Genomic DNA, 24655 nt, shown 5'->3' with positions numbered 1-24655 from the left:
ATAATTTGATGCCAGAGTGAGCCATAAGGGGAGGGGGGAATTCCCTCACAGTGAATCTGGTAACTCTGTGTGTGCAGAGAGCTCAGTCAGAGACAGGCAGAGCATTCTCTCACAGAGAGCAGGGGAAATGTATCTTATGTGCAACATAAACATTTGTAATTGTGCGTGTGAAACCTGACATCTGACAGGCTTTTCATATAGCTCTGCTTCAATATTACACTGTTCTTAGTATGTCAGACTGCAGAGATTCACCTATGCAAATGAGACATTCCAAACGTAGCTAACATCTACACACAATGAATTACAGCTTTTGCCTTTGATATTTAACATGAAAAGTAGGAAAATGCATACACAGCTACTTAGACATTATTTGGACATCATCATTTTAGAACACTTGGGCATTGATAGTGTTCCTTTAAATCAATGATAGACCTACCAAACCCCATCCCAAAACAGGGAAAACACAGCTTTGTTATGTGACAGCAATAATGGACCAATCATTGACTTCATAAAAGATGAGAGTCACATTGACTGGCTTCTATTATTAAAATATTATTTTAAATCACTATATCCATCCATATATATTTTCATACACCATACATTTTACATTAACCATATCTGCCACCCGGACGTGAAGCTCACATCAGGGAGGCTGCTCTTCTGCGCTCCCGCTCTTCAGCGTGCCCTCATGTCCCTGTGGTGTCCCCCGCTAGCCCTGAGACCAGTGAACGGGAACATGGTTCCCGATCACCGATCCCTGTCCCCCGCAGAAAAACCAAAGCGCTCACACATGAGGCTTCAGTTCTTCTGCCTGGAAAAATGTCTGCATCCCCCTTGTACTTCTGCTTAGCGAGAAGTACAAGGAGGGAAAACAAAAATGAAGGTGTGGCCATCTTGTGGCTAAATAGTAAAACTACAGCTACATATTTTTTACATTACAATTTACACATTTAACAACATTAAAAATGAACTGTTTATGTCCCACACAAAAATATTACCCAAATAAATATTTTTATGGAAAAAAAAATTACAATTAAAAAAAAAGACATAAATAGTTACCTAAGGGTCTGAACTTTTTAAATATGCATTTGAAGGGGGTATACTACGATCATTTTTTTAAATTATAATAATAGCTTGTAAATAGTGATGGACGCAAAACAGAAACAATGCACCTTTATTTCCAAATAAAATATTGGCGCCATACATTGTGATAGGGACAACATTTAAATTGTATAATAACCGAGACATATGGGCAAATAAAATACATAGGTTTTAATTATGGTAGTGTGGATTATTTTAAAGCTATAATGGCTGAAAACTGAGAAATAATGAATTTTTTCCATTTTTTTCTTATTGATCCTGTTAAAATGCATTTATAAATAAATAATTCTTAGCAAAATGTACCACCCAAAGAAAGCCTAATTAGAGGCGGAAAAAACAAGATATAGATCAAGAAATTGTGATTAGTAGTGATAAAGTTATTAGCGAATGAATGGGAGGTGAAAATTGCTCTGATGCATAAGGTGAAAAATCCCTGCGGGCTGAAATGGTTAACCTTGTCAGAGCTGTTGTTTTCAACAAAATAGCAAAATTACATTAATGTTTATATGAGTATAAAAATGTGAGTTAAATTAAATTGTTTTCTTACTCGTTCTCCTTTTTCTCCTTTGGAGTTCAAGTTAAGAAGATCAAAGCCACCAGTCTGTAATCCTGTAAAAGACTAACAGAAAAAAAATGATTTGCCATAAACACAAATCACTGTTAAATGTAGGTTCCAGTACCTCTACTGTTTTGACCGTGGATTCAACTGAGAAACATCAAAATTAACATTAAAAGTTAAATCTTACATAATTACAATTGTCAAGTACGAATAACAGCAGGGGCATACACCACAGCTTTGGAAGGACAAGGCATTTTTAAAATGTATACATTCTAAATGTGGTTCCCTTTTGGCTCAGTCTAATGCCACTTAAGATACAGCCTTACTTGCCACCTTTGTGATACTGAACTCAGCCTAGTATGAACCCGTAGCATAGACTCCATGTAGACAATATATTTGAACCTGGGAGAACACTCCCTATCCTCTTTCCCTGAAATTAAGACATTCCCTGAAAGTAAGCCTTAGCAGGAATTTTAAGCATGCTTGAAATATAAGCCCTTACCCCAAAAGTAAGCCCTAGCTGCAGTAAGGGGAAAAATTATGACAACTTGTGTTTCTACTGGAGTCGATGGTCTCACGTGCAGGACCAAGGCTCTGTCATTGGGCCAATCCCAGCGAGTGCAGTGATTGGACCAATAACAGAGCCATGGTCCAGCCTACAAGATCATCGGCACCTGTAGACATGTTGCTGAACTTCTTCCCCATAGGCTGAAGATTGGGGGCACAGCAGCATAGAGCTGGAGGGAAGAAGAGAATTAGGGGGACATTGCAGGACACGGGGGACAGCGATACATGGTGCTAGGGGTAGGAGGAAGCACGGGGGACATTGGAGGACACGGGGACACCAGGAGGATACAGTGGACACCAGGAGGATACAGGGTTATATGGGACACAAGAGTTTAGGGGATATAGGAGGACATTGGTTCAGAGGGGGCACCAGGAGAACACTAAAGGTACAAGTGGGACACTGGGGCACACAAAAGGTGGATCTAACAGAGGAAGAGGTGGAACAGCGGGGAAGGCAAGAGGACACACAGCACAGGAACTTGTGGGTTCAAAGAAATATAAGACATCCACTGAAAATAAGCCTTAGCACAACATTTGCCCAGCAAGTTCTTTACACACTATCCAATTGCCCTTTTCATGTCGCCAGGAAGCAAAGCTTCCCGGCAGACAAGAGCGTTAGCTTAGACCTGCAAAGAGCTAACGCATGTGTTGCACCGCTGCATCTGGGAGTTTCCTTTAATAAGGATACCCCCTGAACTCCCCGTCAGGTTACCGCACATCTCTAAAGCCCCACACATAGCAGCGCTGTCACCCCTGTCATCATATATCCTGCCGCTAATCACCCGCCGCTAGCCGCAAGTTGGGTCGCGTAATTAAAGTGTATCTGTCACTGTAATTAGTGTGCATTGGAGCCCGGGGAAAGCATCTTTGAATCTACAGCCGGGGTTCCCCATTAGTCCATTGTCAGAGCCATTTCATTAGTGTGAGACACAACAGGTTAGTGTGAGAATAGGGTTAGGTTTCAGAAAATCCACTGACCACTAGTAGAATATTAGTAATTTTACTGATATTCTACTAGCAGCTATGTCCCGTGCCAAAATTACCACAGTGCCCTTTTTAGATGTATACACCTTCTGAACCTGCTAGAAAGGCATTGTCATGCAGCTGCGCTGCAATATTTTATATTATATAAAACCACCTGCAACTAAACTTATTGATCTGCAAAACTGGAAATAAAATTTTAAGCGATCCTGAATAAACTTTGACAAAATAAACTGAGCATATGATGATAAAGTATAATCAATGGTGAAAAATGCTGAACACTGTAATATTTTGTTCCACAAATATATCTAAGAAAATTATTACTATTGTTAAAGTGAACCCAAGGTGAGAGTGATATGGAGGCTGCCATGTTTACTTCCTTTTAACCCTCCTGGCGGTATAAAAAATTCCGCCAGGAGGCAGCGCAGCAGTTTTTTTTTTTTTTAAATCATGTAGCGAGCCCAGGGCCCCCGCCCGCTTTGATCAGGAAATCCCATTCAAAGAACGGGATTTCCTGGAGGGATGACGTCACCGACGTCGTGACGTCATTGGGAGTCCTGATCCACCCCTCGGCGCTGCCTGGCACTGATTGGCCAGGCAGCGCACTGGGTCTGGGGGGGGGGGCTGCGCACCGCGACGGATAGCGGCGATCGTGCACAGGGTGGCGGCGATCGGTGTGCTGGCGCAGCTAGCAAAGTGCTAGCTGCGTCCAGCAAAAAAAATTAAGTAAATCGGCCCAGCAGGGCCTGAGAAAACCTCCTGCGCGGCTTACCCCGAACTACGTTCGGGGTTACCGCCAGGAAGGTTAAGCAATACCAGTTGCCTGGCAGTCCTGCTGATCCTCTGCCTCTAATACATTTAGCTATAGACCCTGAACACGCATGAAGCAGATGGTCTTGACAATATTGTCAAAATTGACAAGATTAGCTGCATGCTTGTTTCTGGTGTTATTCAGACACGACTGCAGCCAAATAGATCACCAGGACTGCCTGGCATTGTTTAAAAGGAAATAAATATGGCAACCTCCATATCACTCTTACCTCGGGTTCACTTTAAGCATCATTTTCAAGTGGAAGCATCTTAGTACCTACACTAAGTCACTCCTCTTTGACCTTTCAAGTTTCTCAGTTGGTTCTTCAATAGCTTCATTGGTCAACAGTGAAACTCAGGAACATAGCTAACTTTATTCTCAGTTTCACTTGCATCTTCTCTAATCTCTACACAAGCAGTTTTTATAGAACATAAACTCTGATCATACAGTTTATCATTATAGTCTCTGTTTACATTGCACAGTATTGCTTCAGGGTCACTGTACATTCTTTCTTGAGTAGATTTCAATTCAGAAAATCACAACAATTTAAACAATATACTCACAGGTGACCCTGGTGGCCCCTTTTCACCCTGCAAAAAATAATTGAAAAAACTGTGAATTCAGAATACGAGACAACTATTGCAACTGACATATAAAGTGATCTCTGCTGACATTCTCTTTTTTTTGAGGGATTAGTGGTGTCTTACCTTTTCACCTTTTTGGCCCTGTGGAATTGAAAGAATATTGTTATTTTATTAATCCAAAACTGAAATAATCACACACATTCTAATAACGAATTTTCTTAAAAACTGATACTTAAAAGTACCTACAAATATCTCATCACAGGTAGCCACTGTTTATATCAACAGTAGTAAGTCAAGCATCGGCCATGTTTGTGTTGTAGCATGGTTCTGAGACCGTGGCAGATCCTGGCCTAAACCTTGACACTGTCTTTCCCTTCAGGTCTGCCTAAAATTACTATTTGTTTCAATATATTAATATAATATAGTTAGTGTTTTATAATGTATTTTAATGCTGTAATATTTTTCTTCTACAGGATGAAAAAAACAAAACATCTGTTACATCACAAGTTACCAAAATGTCTGTCAGCAGTAGCAAGACAATCAACAATTATGCTTGTGTTGCATCATGGATCCAAGACAGTAGCATGGTCCATGATGCACTAGGGAGGGGGTCTTCCTGCAATAAATAAATCTTTAGCTCTTTTTTAAATTTAATTTTGTGGGGATGCAACTGACATTGCGTACAAAAATATTTTTAAATATAAATGCCGACATATAAAGTATGTTGCTGTGCAAACATACTATGTTGCCCTTTTGAGTTTCAGAAATTACTTTTAGTGTTTCTGTAACAGTGGAGTTGATTTACTATATGCCGGTAAAGTTTACAGATACTTGTGTCATTTCAGTAGCACCCATTGTACAATTAGTGATACCCCATGGTACTTAGGCTATGCGCATGTTGCTACAGTAACACGCATTATGCAAATAGTGTAACGCACATTACCACAGAAATATGCTGCATACATACATTTACTGGTGAAAAGCTGTCTCTTATGTGCATTTACTGGTGAAAGGCTGTCTCTCATTACATGCATTTACTGGTGAAAGGCTGTCTGTCATTATGTGCATTTACTGGTGAAACGCTGTCTCTCATTACGTGCATTTACTGGTGAAATGCTGTCTCTCATTACGTGCAATTACGGGGGAAACGCTGTCTGTCATTATGTGCATTTACTTCATATTTTTCTTATGTGACTACATTAGCTGGTAAAACTACATTACAGTTAGCCCCACCCACATGATGTCAATTACCACGCCCATTTTTCACAAATTTCCCCTGTGAGCTCCGCTGGCCAGCCATTGTGCCCTTTTTGAGCCCCCACAAAAAATCTGAAGCTGGAGCCTCCGCTGAATATGCACATTACCTAAGTACGACGGGTTGTGCTAAGTGCACAATGCTGTGTACTGTCTGTGCATGGCAAATTCACAGGCAAATTTACAGGCATATAGTGCATCAACCCCAGTGTAACAGACCCTGCAAGACTGTAAATGTTGCCCTCCAACACACAAGTGCCCCCACACCTGTACATATCTTTGCAATTGACTTGAATAGTGTTTACATTCAGGATCTATTAAATCCAGCATCTTTGGCTGACAAAACAGAGGCAAATTGAAGCAATGCTAGTGGTAACTCAAGAAGGGTTCTGATTGGTCAGGATCAATAAACCAATGGGGAGTCCTGGTGGGAGATTTAAAGATGCTTTACAGTATTGCAGTAGTAGTTCAATGGGACTTTTCAATTGTGATTTTAGGAGGACTCTTGAGGATGTGCAAATAGAAATGGATTACTACAGAGCACTGCACAATAAGATTATTTTGTTGTCGTTTTGTTTTTAATAATGTCTTTAAAGGGAACCAGAGAGGAACGTTAAAAAAAAAAATAGAAAAAGCTTTTAAGCTTTTATACATACCTGGGGCTTCTTCCAGCCCCATAAGCCTGGATCGCTCCCACACTGCCATCCTCCGCTTCCTGTATCGGCGGTACCAGGTCCCGTCACTTCCGGCGGACCGCATCACAGGGGCTCCCTCCATACCCGTACGCATGCGGCTGCGCAGTAGGCAGCCTCACGCGTACGTATATGGAAGGAGCCCCGTGTGATGCGGACAATTGGCCGCGTCTTCCGGCCGACTGGCGGCAATGACGGGACCCGGTACCGGCGGATCCAGGCAGCAGAGGATGGCGGCGTGGGAGCGATCCGTGCGTATGGGGCTGGAGGAAGCCCCAGGTATGTATAAAATCTTTCCCCTAACGTCTCTTGTTCCCTTTAATATTTTTTTTTTCTTGTGTGGGGTGATTTTTTGAAAAAAAATGTCATGCCTGGGCTAAGGGTTATTCATGTATCGACATCCTCTGTCCAAACCCCTGGAGAGGTGGAATTATTATGCATGTAGTTGCATTGGCTTAGAATACCAGGGCAGAGGGAATCCAAAGAATCCCTGGTCTGCTATTGTAAAAAAAAAAAAGCAGCTAACACAAGTCATGGGGATGTCTGGAGATCTTGGTTCAAAACAAAAGTTAGTCAATGATAGTAAGTTTATGGGTTATTAGAGGGTCTCACAGTACAATCCGAATGGTATGGATATAGCATTAATAATGCTAATGCCAACTAAATAAACTAACCTAGTTTTCCAGTGAAATTACACTTAGGATGTGTTATTTTATATTTTGATAAAAAGATACTGTTTTAAAAAGCATGAGGTACAGCAGATGCACTGAGGAAGCCCACGTGACCTGAGTGGGCGTAAAGCGTATGCAGGCATGGTTGCCGCCGGAGTGAGAGCACGTGATGCTTAGTGTCCCTCTACCCGCACATGGATCGCTTTAGTCTGACCGGCCAGGGAAGATTCACCATAGTATCCTCATCAATAGCATGTGACGGCGGTGTAAGCTGCGGGATACAAGCCTAACGGAAGTGCCATTAGAGGAGGCGGTCAGTGCTATGAAGAGGTGGTGAGTGCTGCTGTGCAGCATTGGATAAAGCTGACTTTGCACAAGTTTTAAAGCTGTTGCACAAGTTTTAAAGCATTTGGTAACTCAGTAATTGCGGAGCAAATGTGACTACAGTCTGCGGAAGCTTTTGGGAAAATATTACTATGCAGTTATAGTTAAAGTTCAGGGCCGTTTCTTGCCCCGTTCAGCCGGTTCTGCTGAACGGGGCGCCGATGACAGACAGTTTGGGGGGGCGCCAGGCAGAAGGAGAAGGATGTGACGTCATGTCACTGCAGTGCTAGAGCCGGTGACGCGCGGACGCGGTGCAGCAAGAGGCAGGAGGAGCTGTGCGCACCAGCGCGATCACCGGCTTCTGTTCCTAGCTAGATGATCCTTCTGGGTGCTCCTGACCTGCGTGTTGACGTCACGTCACGTGACAGGAGAGACCGCGCGATGATCCTGTCACGGACGGACGTTTCCTGTGCAGCAGCAGTGCCCAGCCCCAGAACAGGTGGAGTCTTTTGGCCAGTCGGGCTCCTCGCTGCCACTGCTGCTGCTACTGTGTGTGTGCCTGTCTGGCCCTTGCTGCCGCTGCCTGCTAGCACCTGTCCCCCACGGCCACCCGGACCCCCACCGATTCTGGCCCGGCGCCTGACTTCCCGGCCAAGAATCCAGTTCTGATGATGGGCATGGGCAACAACAACATCATGGTAAGTACTAGCCTAGGCAGGCAGTCTATGTACTGCACTGCCTCTCATTCTGACGTGGGGGGAGTGGGGAGGGGGAGGGGGGCGCTCTTTTTGCCCTGGGCTGGCCTGGTGGTCAGACTCAGAAGAACCCACCATGGTGGTGGATGGTCTGATGGTCTGACAGTGTCCCTCCCTGGCTGGGGGTAGGGGGTGCTCTTTTTGCCCTGGAAAATCACCTAAAACAGACTGCGCTTGTCAAATTGAAAATTAAAATCTTTAATAAAATTGTGAATAAACGACCTATGTATAAAATTGTGTGTGTGTGTGTGTGTGTGTATGTATATGTATATATGTATATGTATATATATATATATATATATATATATATATATATATATATATATATATATATATATATATATATAGCTTGTGTGGAAAAAAGCTTATATAAAAATGAACGAAAGTGTTATCTTCTATTATAGATGAAGATATATTGCTTAATACTTTTAAAAATGATAACGCCTAAAATGACGGGGTGGTGGTGTCTTTACTCCTCAATGGATTTATTGCACATTAATATTCTGTATTTATGACACTATTTTCCATGTCTGAACCGCTGATATGGTTGAAATAGTCACTGAATATGCAGCATACGGCTAAATGATCATCTGTAAGGTGCTATACAATCTTACCCTCCGTAGTCTTCACTTTCACATTAATACAGAATATTAATGTGCAATAAATCCATTGAGGAGTAAAGACACCACCACCCCGTCATTTTAGGCGTTATCATTTTTAACAGTAATAAGCAATATATCTTCATCTATAATATATATATATATATATATATATATATATATATATATATACACACAATTTTATACATAGGTCGTTTATTCACAATTTTATTAAAGATTTTAATTTTCCATTTGACAAGCGCAGTCTGTTTTTGGTGATTTTGCATTATCTAATAAGGAAGTGGGACCCCTTCTACAGTTTCTGCTGCTATCGAATTGGGCGCAACACTTTATCTTGAATTCCTCTTTTTGCCCTGGGCTGGTGGTCAGAGTCTGACCACCAACCAGCCCAGGGCAAAAAGAGTACCCCCCCAATCCCCAGCCAGGGAGTCACAGTCAGACCATGGTGGGCTCTGACCACCAGGCCAGAGTCTGACCACCAACCAGCCAGCCAACCAGCCCAGGGCTACAGTTCTCCTGGATCACCCTGCCTGCACCTTTTAGTGAAGTGTTGCAATTTATTATATTTTTTTTCTCTCAATAAACCTTGTGTTAAGCATAAGTAAAAAATTTTTTGAGAAAATAAATAAAAATGGTGAGTTGGTTTCAAGAAGCCTTTTGACATGATTTCTCTCAGCAGCTCTGATTTTGGGGAAGGGGGGGAGGGTTGGGGGGGGGGGGGCATATTTTTGGACTCTCGAACTGGGTGAAATTTAGCCTAGAAACTGCCCTGTTAAAGTTGAAGTCATCTAATTAGAACTGTGATACGGAGGCATCTCTAACAGACTTACATTAGAGGTTATTATGACATCTTGTGAAAAACTGCAGTATATATCAGTCTTAACATCCAACAGGACACCACATCTACTTGGTCAAGAACAGTAGTTTGCATGTGCTGGTGTGTGAATGAGAAGAGTGCTCCAATCTACATAGGCATTGTTTTTAGGGGGAAGGGAGTTGGGCTATTGGGGTGTTCGATGCATTTTGATACTTTAATAAATTGATACGCATTGTGAGAAATTGGTTCCCTGGTTTGTAATTCAAGGTTATTGGTATCCAATTGCTCCCCCTATTAGGGGTAAGTGCATCATAAATAACCAGTTCACCGGATATTAATAGATATACGGTTTTACTTCTGAAGGTAGGAGATCATAAACTGTACCCATACCCGTATATTTTATAACTATTTCCCTAAATGTATGAAAGGAACGATCAGTCATACAACTCTCACAGGCAATGATATTATAGTTTGAATATGTTACTTTTGGGCATGAAGATGTGCATGGTCCTGCTGGTTCCTGAGGAATGGTCTCTGCTCTTTCTGCCTCTGGCTTGACACTCTATAAAAGAAAAGTAAAGTTCTCAGTTCTTAACATGCTAGTACCATATAAAAGGCCAATGTACAGTAACTACTGCTAACTAGTGGAAAGTCCAAGTCTCACTGATGATTTTGCCTTAGTGTCTTATCACAGCACCAAATTACCAATGCTACTATTTCATACTGATATATTCTTAGTGATCTATGAATCTGCAAATCCCTCTCAGGAACTGACTGATAGTTAAAAACAAAAACAATATAAATAACATGCGTCACCAGAAACAGCATCAGGGACACAGAATGTTACTCGTTAGTAATTCAGCAGAGAGGCACTTGCCATGTTTGAAAGTGACAGACTACATTAAAGCGGGATTGCCAGCCATAAAATCAAATTCCATTTACCTACTGCTCTATGTTTATTATGCAGCTTGCAACCTTACCCTGTATTGCTTGCAAGCACTCCAATCTAATTACAGCAGTGCAGTGTGTTACTGAAAAGGCAATAAATATGGCAGCCTCCATATACCTCTCGTTTCAGTAGTCCTCAACTCCCCAGGAATTCTCAGTCAGAAATGTTTGTCAGACAGTAATGTTTCTGCTGTAATAAATCTTATCTCAGTCAGCCTGGCTCTATTTGGTACATTGCCGATGAGAAGAAAGATTGTCATCACATTCCTGCTTCTCACTGATTGGCTGAGGGCAGTTTTGTGAGCTGCTGAAATATGATCTATAATGTGCTCACATGTTTATAAAGCAAACTAGATATGACAGTGCAGTTTCTAAGAGAAAAAAAAGAATAAGGGAGGAAATGACATCAGGATTGGCTTCAATCAGAAGAAGTCAAAATGGAAAATGCCAGGAACAGTTTTCTCTTTATTTACTAAATAAAATTCACTGAAAAAAATGGGGAAAGTACAATACATATGTTATGTAATTATTTATCTACTTATATGTGTGTGTGTTTTCCTGAAATAGTATGGCTGTCCCTCCTGCTTTAAAATAAATAGAGAATGTAGATACAATTAGTTGCTGCAACATTAACAACAAATTACCACAATACTGTTCATGTAAAAATAAAACATTAGTTCTGTTTTGCATCCTTTATAATAAGTAATATCAGTATTTGTTTTCCAAGAAAAAAATACTTACACAAAATGAACCATCTTGTGAGATAATTTGTAAAGGAACACAGTGTACAGTGATATGTACACAGTGCAGTCAGCAAAACACATAAGGTAAACAGAATCAGTCGCTCAGGAATTTCAGTTCCTTGAGGTAAAATGAGTCTGATGCATGCAGAATATTATAAAAACATCAGTTCTTTACCGCTACAGGATGCACATTCTCTGGTCTCTCAGTTTCAGTACAAATGGTTTCTATCAGTTCTTGAACAATCAAGGGGAAGTCATCAAATGAACTGACAAAGAATATGTCATTCAGATTGCGATGCATCATGATGCTTTTCAGCTCATCCATATTGGCAGCACTCACACCAACAGCAAGCATCCGAATACCTAAAACAAAAGGTGGTTCAAGATACATAAAGGAAAGTACAAACTATTCTGAATCATCCTGTCCCTGTATATACAGTGTATGCCTATCAATATATAAACTTTGTATAACATAGTAACATAGTAACACACTACACTGCTGTAATTAGTTTGACTTGTGCTTTGTGTTGTTTTCCAGTACAGTGGTTAAATTCCACTTTTAGCAATCCACAAAATAAAATGTATCTTGTTACACTGATGCTGAGAAATGTTCTCAGTGTACACGTAACATATGTGTACCACATGCTTGTGTACAATCATGAAAAAAGAAAGTACTGTATTATTCGCAGTATAAGACGCGGAATATAAGACGCACCTAGGTTTAGAGGCCAAAAACCAGGGAAAAATAATATAAACTAAACCTGGTGTGTCCATATTTCAGGAGCATCTTGTACATGACCTGCCCCAAATGGTGTCCTCCTGTGTCCCCATGTCTCCTCCTGTCACCCCCAAGTGTCCTCCTGTCTCCCCCAAGTGTCCTGCTGTCACCCCAAGTGTCCTGCTGTCACACCCAAGTGTCCTGCTGTCACCCCCAAGTGTCCTGTCTCCCCACGTGTCCTACTGTCACACCCAAGTGTCCTGCTGTCATCCCTATATGTCCTCCTTTCTTCCCCAAGTGCCCTCCGGTCTCCTCCGTGTGTGCCTGCTGTGGCTGTCTCCCCCCCCCCCCCCTGCTTGCCTCTACCCCCCATTGTGTTGCCGGGACCCCCATGTGAGAAGCAGCAGCAGCTTACCTCCTCCACCTTGCCCGCAGCGATTGAAGACATACAACTTCTGTGTGCGGCTTCCTCTAGTGCCGGCTTCTAATGACACATGCTTGATGACGTGTCATTAGAAGCCGGTACTAGAGGAAGCTGCACACAGAAGCTGGATGTCTTCAATCTCCGCGGGCAAGGTGGAGGAGGTAAGCTGCTGCCGCTGCCACTTCTCACACTGGAGGGACCTGGTGACTAGTGTTGGGCGAACACCTGGATGTTCGGGTTCGCGAACGTTCACCGAACATGGCCGCGATGTTCGGGTGTTCGCGCCGAACTCCGAACATAATGGAAGTCAATGGGGACCCGAACTTTCGTGCTTTGTAAAGCCTCCTTACATGCTACATACCCCAAATTTACAGGGTATGTGCACCTTGGGAGTGGGTACAAGAGGAAAAAAAATAGCAAAAAGAGCTTATAGTTTTTGAGAAAATCGATTTTAAAGTTTCAAAGGGAAAACTGTCTTTTAAATGCGGGAAATGTCTGTTTTCTTTGCACAGGTAGCATGCATTTTGCCGCCATGCAGTCATAAATGTAATAAAGATAAGAGGTTCCATAAACAGGGACCGGCAACGCTACACCAGCAGCAGCACACGTGATGGAACAGGAGGAGGCGCAGGAGGAGAAGGCCACGCTTTGAGACACAACAACCCAGGCCTTGCATGAGGACAAGAAGAAGCGTGCGGATAGCATGCTTTTTGCTGCCATGCAGTCATAAATGTAATAAAGATAAGAGGTTCCATAAACAGGGACCGGCAACGCTAACCCAGCAGCAGCACACGTGATGGAACAGGAGGAGGCGCAGGAGGAGAAGGCCACGCTTTGAGACACAACAACCCAGGCCTTGCATGAGGACTAGAAGCGTGCGGATAGCATGCTTTTTGCCGCCATGCAGTCATAAATGTAATAAAGATAAGAGGTTCAATAAACAGGGACCGGCAACGCTACACCAGCAGCAGCACACGTGATGGAACAGGAGGAGGCGCAGGAGGAGAAGGCCACGCTTTGAGACACAACAACCCAGGCCTTGCATGAGGACAAGAAGCGTGCGGATAGCATGCATTTTGCCGCCATGCAGTCATAAATGTAATAAAGATAAGAGGTTCCATAAACAGGGACCGGAAACGCTAACCCAGCAGCAGCACACATGATGGAACAGGAGGAGGCGCAGGAGGAGAAGGCCACGCTTTGAGACATAACAACCCAGGCCTTGCATGAGGACAAGAAGCGTGCGGATAGCATGCATTTTGCCGCCATGCAGTCATAAATGTAATAAAGATAAGAGGTTCCATAAACAGGGACCGGCAACGCTAACCCAGCAGCAGCACACGTGATGGAACAGGAGGAGGCGCAGGAGGAGAAGGCCACGCTTTCATACACAACAACCCAGGCCTTGCATGAGGACAAGAAGCGTGCAGATAGCATGCTTTTTGCCGCCATGCAGCCATAAAGAGAGGTCATCCAATTAATTATCTGGTCCTGTTCTTTTGGATTTGTGAGGGTTGATTTCCTGGACAACATGGGCTGTATTGAGTGGGTTTTCTTCGGTGCTCCACTGTGGCCTGTACGTGAACCGTCAGGGGGAACACCTCTTTCCTTGCCCCTCCCTCTTTCACAGGATTTCTTCTTCATTTTACTTATCCGTAAAAGTACACGCTGACTGGCAGCAGTACAGTGGCAGTACAGAAATGCTATACAGTGGCGGGTGAGCGGTGTACTACTATTCCCAGCAGCGACACAGAGCACAATGCTATACAGTGTTGGGTGAGCGGTGTACTACTGTTCCCAGCAGACACACAGAGTGGCAGTAAACACAATGCTATATAGTGTGGCTGAGCGGTGTACTACTATTCCCAGCAGACACACAGAGTGGCAGTAAACACAATGCTATATAGTGTGGGTGAGCGGTGTACTACTATTCCCAGCAGCAACACAGAGCACAATGCTATACAGGGTGAGCGGTGTACTACTGTTCCCAGCAGACACACAGAGTGGCAGTAAACTCAATGCTATATAGTGTGGGTGAGCGGTGTACTACTATTCCCAGCAGCGACACAGAGCACAATGCTATACAGGGTGAGCGGTGTACTACTGTTCCCAGCAGACACACAGAGTGGCAGTAAACACAATGCTATATAGTGTGGCTGAGCGGTGTACTACTATTCCCAGCAGCGACACAGAGCACAATGCTATACAGGGTAAACGGTGTACTACTGTTCCCAGCAGAGAGACACAGAGTGGCAGTAAACACAATGGTATATAGTGTTGGTGAGCGGTGTACTACTATTCCCAGCAGCGACACAGAGCACAATGCTATACAGGGTAAACGGTGTACTACTGTTCCCAGCAGAGAGACACAGAGTGGAAGTAAACACAATGCTATATAGTGTGAGTGAGCGGTGTACTACTATTCCCAGCAGCGACACAATGACCGGGGGACCCTGGCTAGCCTGGCTGGAGAGAGAACTACCCTGCCTGCCTACCCAAAGCTAAACCCACAGACAAATGGCGGAGAAATGACGTGGATCGGGTATTTATTTACCCGAACCACGTGACCCGTTCGGCCAATCAGAGCGTGTTCGGGTCCGAACCACGTGACACGTTCGGCCAATCACAGCGCTAGCCGAACGTTCAGGGAACGTTCGGCCATGCGCTCTTAGTTCGGCCATATGGCCGAACAGTTTGGCCGAACACCATCAGGTGTTCGGCCGAACTCGAACATCACCCGAACAGGGTGATGTTCTGCAGAACCTGAACAGTGGCGAACACTGTTCGCCCAACACTACTGGTGACACAAGAAGGAGGGGGTAGAGGCAAGTGAGGGGGAGACAGCCACAGCAGGCACAAAGGCAGGGAATAACCCGATGACACCGGGTCGGCGGTTCATATCAGCGGGCGTCCATAAGTCGGGGATTCCCTGTCTTTGCCGTATAATATGCAGGGCCTTTTTCTCCCTATTTTTTGGGGAGAAAAAAAGTGCGTCTTATATGGCGGAAACTACAGTACCTTTTTTTTTCAATTGTAAGGTTTTGCATAACATGATTCATGACATATTTAAAAAATATCTGGTCCTGAGCAGGTCTTAAAATTAGGTAAATGCATGTAACAATTAGAAAACACACAATGGAATGGTTGTGTGTTACATGTACCAAAACACAAAGTATGCAGACTTAAACATATATTGCATATATTGAAGGGTTTTTTGTAAACCGTTCAATATATAAGGCTAAACTGAAGGGAGTGCACTTTTCTCGAAACAAAACATAATTTCAGTAAGCACAGAGATACTTGCAGCTTTGTGTCCTATCATTCTATTCAGTCTAATTCCAGCTAAACAATTGATATTAAACGTGTCTTCCAATAATCCCAAAAACGAAATATATCTTGTCAAACTAATGATGAAATTATTTTCTTAGATCCGGGTACACATACCATATGTGTACTATGTATTTGTGTAAATGTACAATCATGATGAAAGACTACTGCAATCCCATCCTTTCTGTACTTCCTGAGACCAGTCTCCAACCCCTGCAGCTTCTCATTGATGCAGCTGCCAGGCTCATTGACTCCTCCCACCACTCCTCTTCAGCTGTCCCTTCTTCTCATGTCCCTTCACTGGCTCCCAGCCCCCCTCAGAATTAAATTTAAACAGCTCTCACTGGCATACAAATCCATCCACCATACCTCCTCTTTGTACATCTCGTCCTCATCCAGAGATACTCCTCACCCTGCTCTCTCTGCTCCTCCGACACTCTATGGATATCCACCACTCGCATCACTTTTGAGGCTCCAGGACTTCCAAGATCCACCTCTATTCTATGCAAATCCCTTTCCCCATCAGGCTTAAACCCCGCTTTCAACTCATTCAAGCAGGCCTTCAAGAGCCATCTGTTCACCATTGTCAGCCTGCTGCTATTTTCATAGCTCTATCCCTCTACCTTGGATTTACACCCCAATTCCCATGTGTCCCTCTTCCCAGCCTCTTAGATTGTAAGCAGTGCTGTCCTTCCCTTGTGCTCTTCTCCACCACCATATAGAATCGGTGACTCATCTGCTATACTTATCCCTACATTGTTACTTCACTATTTTGTGAAGAATTGTTAAATGCTATAATGTCCTTGTGTAACATAGTTTATTGCTGTAATGTCTCCCCTATCTACTGTACAGTGCTGAGTATATGTTAGCGCTTTATAACTTTTTGCGGACCGACGCAGTTTAAATCTACGTTGGGCGGGTGGTGCTGCGGTTCTGACCGGACGTAAACTCACCGCACATCCCCGCCCGTTCCCGCCGCTTTCTACCCGCCGCAATGTGCTGCCCTGCCGCCGCTATGATGGCAGAGCACTGTGAGCCAGGCAGGGGACGTTTTCATTGGCTCCTGGCCCTATCATTACTGTAAGCCAATCCCAGTGGCTTACATTGAGTGACAGGGTCAGAAGCCAATGAAAGCGGCTCCTGACCGCAGCATAGCGCTCTGCCGTCATAGAGACGGCAGAGAGAGCAGCCTGTGGCAGGGACAGAGCGGCGTGACCGGCAGGAACGACGGTTTATTGCGGCGATTCGTCGGAATGCGGCGTTTTAGCGTACCAGCAGCCTCTGGTCCTTAAGGGGGCAGAGGCTGCTGGTACCGAAGTGGTTAAATAAAGTTTAATAACAATGTATGATGATGCATACTTCAAAAATGTGACACTGTGCATCTTGATGTGACAGACTTGCGTATCAAAATTTCTACTGTTAATTCTGTTCTATATGCAGTGGCGGCGCCAGGGGGGTGCTTGGGGGTGCTCAAGCACCCCCTAAATTTGTCCAAGCACCCCCTGGCATGAACTGACTTTAAGTCATCTAAGAGACACCGAGTCAGTTCACAGCAGCAGCCCGGAGCAGCAGGCAGGGCTACGGTAAGATGGCCGCCCGAAGCCCTGCTCTGCAGACTTGGAGTCTGCAGTGCAGGGCTTCGGGCGGCCATTTTCCCGCTTGCCGGATGCAGGTTGCTGCAGGAAGGAAGAGGATCGTGGGAGCTGAGCTGCGCGCCACAAGGAGGTCGGAAGAGGAGGAGGTCGGAACAGGAGGTCTTCTGACTAGGTGAGTAAATGGGTTTTTCTTTTCTTTTTCAGGTGGTGCTGCCGATTGGGGTCAGATCTGATAAGGATTGTGCATATTGGGGTCAGATTTGATAAGGATTGTGCATATTGAGGCCAGATCTGATAAGGATTGTGCATATTGGGGCCAGATCTGATAACGGTTGTGCATATTGGGGTCATATCTGATAACGGTTGTGCATATTGGGGTCATATCTGATAACGATTGTGCATATTGGGGTCATATCTGATAACGATTGTGCATATTGGGGTCATATCTGATAACGATTGTGCATATTGGGGTCATATCTGATAACGATTGTGCATATTGGGGTTATATCTGATAACGATTGTGCATATTGGGGTCATATCTGATAACGATTGTGCATATTGAGGTCATTGAACGTGTTTTTTGTTCAAATCTGCTCACATTACGTGTATTTTCTTGAGAAAACCTGCACAATTCTGTGAATTTTCTGGGGAAAGGGTCACCAAAACTTGGGCCCTCTGTCTTTGCGTTGCACTTTTAAAGGGAACCCGAGGTGAGAATAATATTGAGGCTGCCATATTTATCTCCTTTTAAGTAATACCAGCTGCCTGGCTGCCGTGTTGGTAGTCTGCCTCTAATTCTTTCAACCATAGACCCTGAACAAGCATGCAGCAGGTCAGGGGTTTCTGACAATATTGTCAGAACTGACAAGATTAGCTGCATGCTTGTTTCTGGTGTAATTCAGTTCACTACTGCAGCCAATAGATCAGCAGGGCTGCCAGGCAACTAGAATTGTTTAAAGGAAATAAATATGGCAGCCACCATATCACTCTCACCCTGGGTTCACTTTAAATTACAGTTAGCCCCGCCCTCATCCGGTCATGACCACGCCCATTTTAGGTTGTGGCTACACCCATTTTTTGCCGCAGGTCGTCAGCTCCCCCGGAAATTGGTCCAGCACCTGCATAGCACCCCCTAAAAAAAATTCCTGGAGCCGCCACTGTCTATATGCATCCCACCATCTTGTTTGTGACGTCTGCACTACTACTACTGCTTGATAAAATCCTGTGCATTGCTACTGCTCTCTACAAAGTGACCCTACTTTTTTTTTTAAAGAATTCCTACAGAGGTGCTTCATTATAATTTAATTGATTGCAGAAGAGAGTTAGTTTTGTTGCTTTAGAAGCAGTTGAAAATGTCTGCATTTCCTGATCAACCATGCATTTCCAGAGCTATATATATATGTAGATTCAGTCTGCTGCAAATATTCTGGTGAAAGGTGGTCATTAATGCTGGGATCCAATGGCGTAGGGTCCGCAGGTGCAGCAGTTGCTGGTCGCTGCAGCGAATGGGCCCATCCTCCAGGGGGTCCACACATCCTGACACACACACTCTTCCTTATTTGTTGGGCTCTTGCCTCACTGCATGCAGCCGCAGTGTAACTCCGCCCCCAACTGGAAGATTGCAGGCAGCACGCACTCATTTACCTCTTACAAATTCCAGGCGCTGGAGGTCCCATCTGTCTTTTCTGCACCACAAGTGCTCTGTGCTTCCTGCTTCTCAGATCGGGCTCTAGTGCACATTATTTAACGCCAATGCAGAATTTATGCTCCCGGTGTGGAATTTGGACCTTGCCCCCACACAAGAGGGAGCCCAGATCCAAATACTGCACAGAGGTCCGGAGGTCAATATCTGCACCACTGCTGGGTTCTGAGAAGCTTTACCTACACAATAACTTGTAAAATGTTTTCATGCTTTTATTAGAGGCAGAGGATCAGCAGGATAGCCAGGCAACTGGTATTGCTTAAAAGGAAAAAAATATGTCAGCCTCCATATCCCTCTCACTATGGTTGTCCTTTAAGGCAGATGGTTAGCAGATTTGACGATCAGATAGATCTGTCTGATCACATCTTATCACAGATCTATTGTCACCAGTAAAATGCACACATATTTTCAATAGATTTCAGCATTGAAACTATTGGAAATTTGTGCAGCCACCTCTGTATGTCGGGCCCCCAGATCTTCCCCATGTAATATGTACCCCCCAGGTCCTTTGTGATTGCGGATGCGGTGCTTAACCACACCCTGTTCTATGACATGATTGTTACATCCATATTACCTGTTCAAAAGAAACCTGGATGTAAGACTGGTGTCCAGCGTCCACCACCGCTTTTATGCAGACGCATGCACATGTACATGACCTTGTACATGCTGTCAGGTTGCGGTACACAAGCACCCTGATGCAATGGAGAGAAAACAGGAGACAGAAGGAGGCGCACCTGTGGATAGGTGAGCTGAAACACCACTTCCACACCACAAGCCTGAGGGACACACATCACACAAGGGGAAAGACTGACCCAGGGGGAGTCTGTCAGTTGTCTGGATTTTGAATGCTGCTACCACTGCACACCTACCAGAGCCCTTTCAAGCAAGATGTTTCCTGCATGCTGAATAGATCCTTTTAATCGACTTTGGTCAGAAATATATTAAAGTCAAATCTGCATGGATATCGATGTCGTAATGTAATGTATGGGCACCTTTATGTGAGTGAACACACACACTAATAAATAACGTATGCTCAAATTCTGGCCTGATTTGACCTAGATGACACCGATTAACCTGCATGTGGGAGATTTAATTCATTGCAATGCCTATGATAGAACTGAGCTGTGCAATTACTGGATCTCAAAAAGAGTAGCATACATATCATGATATAGAGTATTCCAAAACTACGGCAATGTCTTATGTTTGCAAAGTGAGAACATAGTCATATTTTGTTATATGGAAGGATTACATTGTATTTATATTAGGTTTTTTCAAGTACACTGACCTGAACCCTTTTATACTTCTGTTCTGTTTTGTTCTAGTACATGTTACTTGGAATATGACCTAATTGGCTCTATAGTGCGTATGAAATTACGCTCATGCGTAATTACGCATCGTAATATGCAATTACACATTTTAATGGTACTGCAAAATTTCGGGGGCATATCGTAATTAATTTCGTAGTTTATTGTTCCTAATCGCAATTAAGCGGGAATTTACTCGTAATTTCATGTCAACTTTGGCGGTGAATAGCAAAGCCCCAATACATACTATTGCTACCAAAATTTCTACATATGGTAAAGTGAATAGGAACCGCATTTAAAAAAATGAGACAGATACCCAAGGAGAGGGAAGGCTCTGGGTCCTATAGAGCCTTCCCGCTCCTCTCCTGGTCCCCTCGTTCCAGTACTGGCTCGCCCAGTAGCAGTATTTGACTAATTTAGTCAAATACTGCTTTACCCGGCCGAATGAGGCTTCAGAAGTCTTCAGGGAGCCCGAGTGCTCCTGAAGAAGGGCGGCCCTGTAGCAAGCACACTCTCTTGCACACTCACGCCTGTGCAGTATGGAGCTGCATGTCTTCGGGGGGACACGGCTCCCGAAGACTTCCAAATACCCCATCGGCAGGGGATTGAAACGGGGGGGGGAGTCAGTACAGGATAGAAGGCACCGAGAGAGGAGACGGAAGGCTCTATACCATCCAGAGCCTTCCCTCTCCTTAGGTATTTGCTTCATTTTTTTTTAAATGCGGTTCCCATTCACTTTAAGAAGAATAGTGGGTACAATTTACAAAAAGAATTGTTAAAAAAGACCATGTAGTTTTTGAGAAAATCGATTTTATTTTAAATATACAAAAAAAAAATTAAAACCAATTTTTCTGGGTTTAAAAACCATTTTTCTTTGCATATTTAAAATTGATTTTAAACTACAACGTATTTTTGAAAAATTATTTTTTTCCTTGTACCCACTATTCTTTTTAAAGGAAACCTAAACCGAAAAAAAAATGAGTTTCACTTACCTGGGGCTTCTACCAGCCCCATGCAGCCATCCTGTGCCCTCGCAGTCACTCATGGCTCTTCCGGTCCCCCGCTGCCACGTACATTTTTACGCGGTACGGGTGTAAATTTTTACACATTGCACCCATAACACGTAAAATGTATTTATTAATGCCCGCGATAGCTTCCTGCACCAGTGGGAATGCGTAAAAAGGTACGCATAACGGCCAGCCGACTCCCAGTCGGCAAAAACGAAACTAGCTTGCAGCGGGGCACCGGAAGAGCCATGAGTGACTGCGAGGGCACCGGATGGCTGCATGGGGCTGGTAGAAGCCACAGGTAAGTAAAACTAATTTTTTTCAGTTTAGGTTTCCTTTAACATATGTAGCAATTTTGGTAGCAATAGCATGTATGGGGGTTTTGATATTTAACCACTTCCCTACCACATGTTTTTACCACTTCAAGACCAGAGCAATTTTCACATAATGCACCTCCCATTCATTCGCCAATAACTTTATGACTACTTAACACACTGAAACGATCTATATATTATTTTTTTGCGGGACACACTAGGCTTTCTTTGGGCACTACTTTTTGCTAAGAATTATTTTATTATATATGCATTTTACAGGAAGAAGAAGAGAAAAGTTGTAAAAATTTATCATTTCTTAGTTTACAGCCATTGTAGTTTAAAAAAAAAAGTGCTATTGTAGGTAAAACAGTCACATTTTTTTTGCCCATTCGTCCCGTTTATTACAACACCTAAATTGCGTCCCTAGTACAATGTATGGCGATAATATTTTATTTGGAAACAAAGATGTATTTTTTCAGTTTAGTGTTTTTTTTATACTATAAACATAATTATAGGCTTTTATTTACAAAAGCAACATTAATATATCGACATAACATACATATTTAAAAAGTCCCTAAGGTAACTATTTATGTAGGGGTTTTTTTTATGTTGTAATTTTTTTTCATTTTTTATTTACAAGTTTTATTTTGATAACTATGGGTTAGGGGTGGAAGGGGTTTAACAATAGTAAATATTTAAATACATGTCTGAATGTAAGAGTGTATTATGGTATATTAGGGTGTATATGGATGTATTTTACTTTTTGGCCACAAGATGGCACTACACTTAGCTCACTGTCTGCTGTTTACAGCAGATAGGAACGAAACTGTTTGTAACAGTTTCCTTGGGGTTATGAATGAGAGATGCTCTCTCTCCCATTCATATCGGCACGGGGATCAGGGCTGAGAATGGATTATTCTCATGCCCTGAACACAGAAGAACGGGGATGCGGCGGAAACGGCACTGGAATCGCGATTGGCGACGGTGAGTAAACAGTGCGTAATATACGCCCCTGATCTGCTAGAGGTAAGCACAGGGGCGTATATATACGTAGCAGAAATCTGGAACTGGTTAATGCCTAAGTTGGCACAAAATTACACTTAAATTATGCGTAAATTCATGCGCAATTACAAATGATTATACAAAGTCAATTGAATTACGAATATGTAATTACATATATGCATAATTGTGGAAATTTATGCAAAATTTTGCGTAATCGTAATTATCAGATTACGATCCTCACTACGTATGAGTGTGCTGCAATTATTAAAAGATATATTCCTGCAGGAACAAAGAGCTGTGTGATCTACAAAGTGATGCTCAATATTCTGGGGCTATACAAATAACAGAAATGTAAATATTGTTTACCTAAGGCATGAGCTACTCTGGATGGCTGCATGACATTGTCCTGTGATTGTCCATCAGTTATTAGCAAAATTAAGTGAGGAGATGATGGCCTCATCCCTTTAGACATCTGGAAGAGCTCCTTAACAACATGCCCAATACCACGACCTGAATAAAAGAACAGAACAACTTTGTTAAGACACAGTTACAATTCTCTACACCATTAATAATGCTGGTATCATCAACTTGTTTTCCTTATGCCTTCACTCCAGTATGTACTGCTCACCTGTTCTGGTATCTCCACCAAAATACTGCATGTTTCGTATGGCCTTTAAAACAGAATTCCTGTCCTTGTGTTGGTTCAAGTGAAATTCTGTCCTGGGTTCTTCACTGTATTGAACTATTGCAATCTAATAAACAACAGGCATTAATCAACAACACTATGAAAAAAATAAACCTTAGGGCCGTTTCCACTACAGCGAATCTGCATGCAGATTCGCACAAGCAATAGAAGTGGATGGGCCGGTTTCCACTTGTGCGGGATTGTGTGCGGTTTGTCGTGCAGAAAAAAATCTGCACGGCAGAGTGATGGCCTGAACCTCTGATTTTCGGTTCGCGAACTTCCGCAAACCGCAATAGACTTCAATGGGGATGCGAACTTTGAAAACTAGAAACACTTATGCTGGCCACAAAAGTGAGTTTCTTAGCTTTTCCTTTACTGGAAACAATATTAGACTTGTGTCCCTGCTCCTAATGTTTTATTTCTTAGCTGTACTACACATACAAATAATTATATCACATATATTTTTTTCGCTACAGTGTCTCTTAATGATTACTAGAGATGGCCCGAACCTCCAATTTTAGGTTCGCGAACCTCCGCAAACGTTCGCGAACTTCCGCAAACGTTCGCGAACTTGCGAACTTTTGCGAAATGCAATAGACTTCAATGGGGAGGCGAACTTTGAAAACTAGAAACATTTATGCTGGCCACAAAAGTGATGGAAAAGATGTTTCAAGGGGTCTAACATCTGAGTTTTTGCATAGATGAGTGGGATAGATGCCAAAAGTCCCGGGAAACCTGGATTTGACGCAAAGCAGCGTTTTAAGGGCAGAAATCACATTGAATGCTAAATTGCAGGGTTTAAAGTGCTTTAAAGAGAATCTGTACTCTGAAATTCTTACAATAAAAAGCATACCATTCTATTCATTATGTGCTCCTGGTCCCCTCTGTGCTGTTTCTGCCATTCTCTGCTGCAAACCTGGCTTGTAATTGCCAGTTTTAGGCAGTGTTTACAAACAAACTAACCAGCTTCTAATAGGCTCAGCTAAGCAGAGTGTGTTAGTCACACAGAGCCTGCAGGGGGTGTGTACAGCTTCTAGCTAATCACAAGCAGCCCTGCACATTCCAGTCTGACTGCCTCAGCCTGACTGTGCCGACTATAGAGAGAAGATTAGATCATATAACAGAGATAACACAGCTACTGTGCAATTAG

The 24655-nt window shown here is 43.2% G+C and overlaps 1 protein-coding gene across 1 annotated transcript in view; it reads right to left on the bottom strand.

Annotated features, from left to right (window-relative positions):
* Positions 1 to 24655, bottom strand: part of LOC137562283 (collagen alpha-1(VII) chain-like) — a 519927-nt gene that overhangs the window by 414793 nt on the left and 80479 nt on the right. Inside the window, exons 23-29 of the mRNA XM_068273618.1 lie at positions 23449 to 23572; positions 23187 to 23330; positions 11603 to 11790; positions 10221 to 10298; positions 4727 to 4744; positions 4583 to 4609; positions 1649 to 1720 (exon numbers count right to left, since the gene is read on the bottom strand). Of these exons, the coding sequence (XP_068129719.1) occupies positions 1649 to 1720; positions 4583 to 4609; positions 4727 to 4744; positions 10221 to 10298; positions 11603 to 11790; positions 23187 to 23330; positions 23449 to 23572 (651 nt within the window). The remainder of the gene's footprint in view (positions 1 to 1648; positions 1721 to 4582; positions 4610 to 4726; positions 4745 to 10220; positions 10299 to 11602; positions 11791 to 23186; positions 23331 to 23448; positions 23573 to 24655) is intronic.

The sequence above is a fragment of the Hyperolius riggenbachi genome, chromosome 3 (assembly GCF_040937935.1).
Source record: "Hyperolius riggenbachi isolate aHypRig1 chromosome 3, aHypRig1.pri, whole genome shotgun sequence".
In the NCBI taxonomy this organism is placed as follows: Eukaryota; Metazoa; Chordata; class Amphibia; order Anura; family Hyperoliidae; genus Hyperolius; species Hyperolius riggenbachi.
The sequence above is the reverse complement of the archived record's forward strand: the minus strand, read 5'-3'. Positions and strand labels throughout refer to the sequence as shown.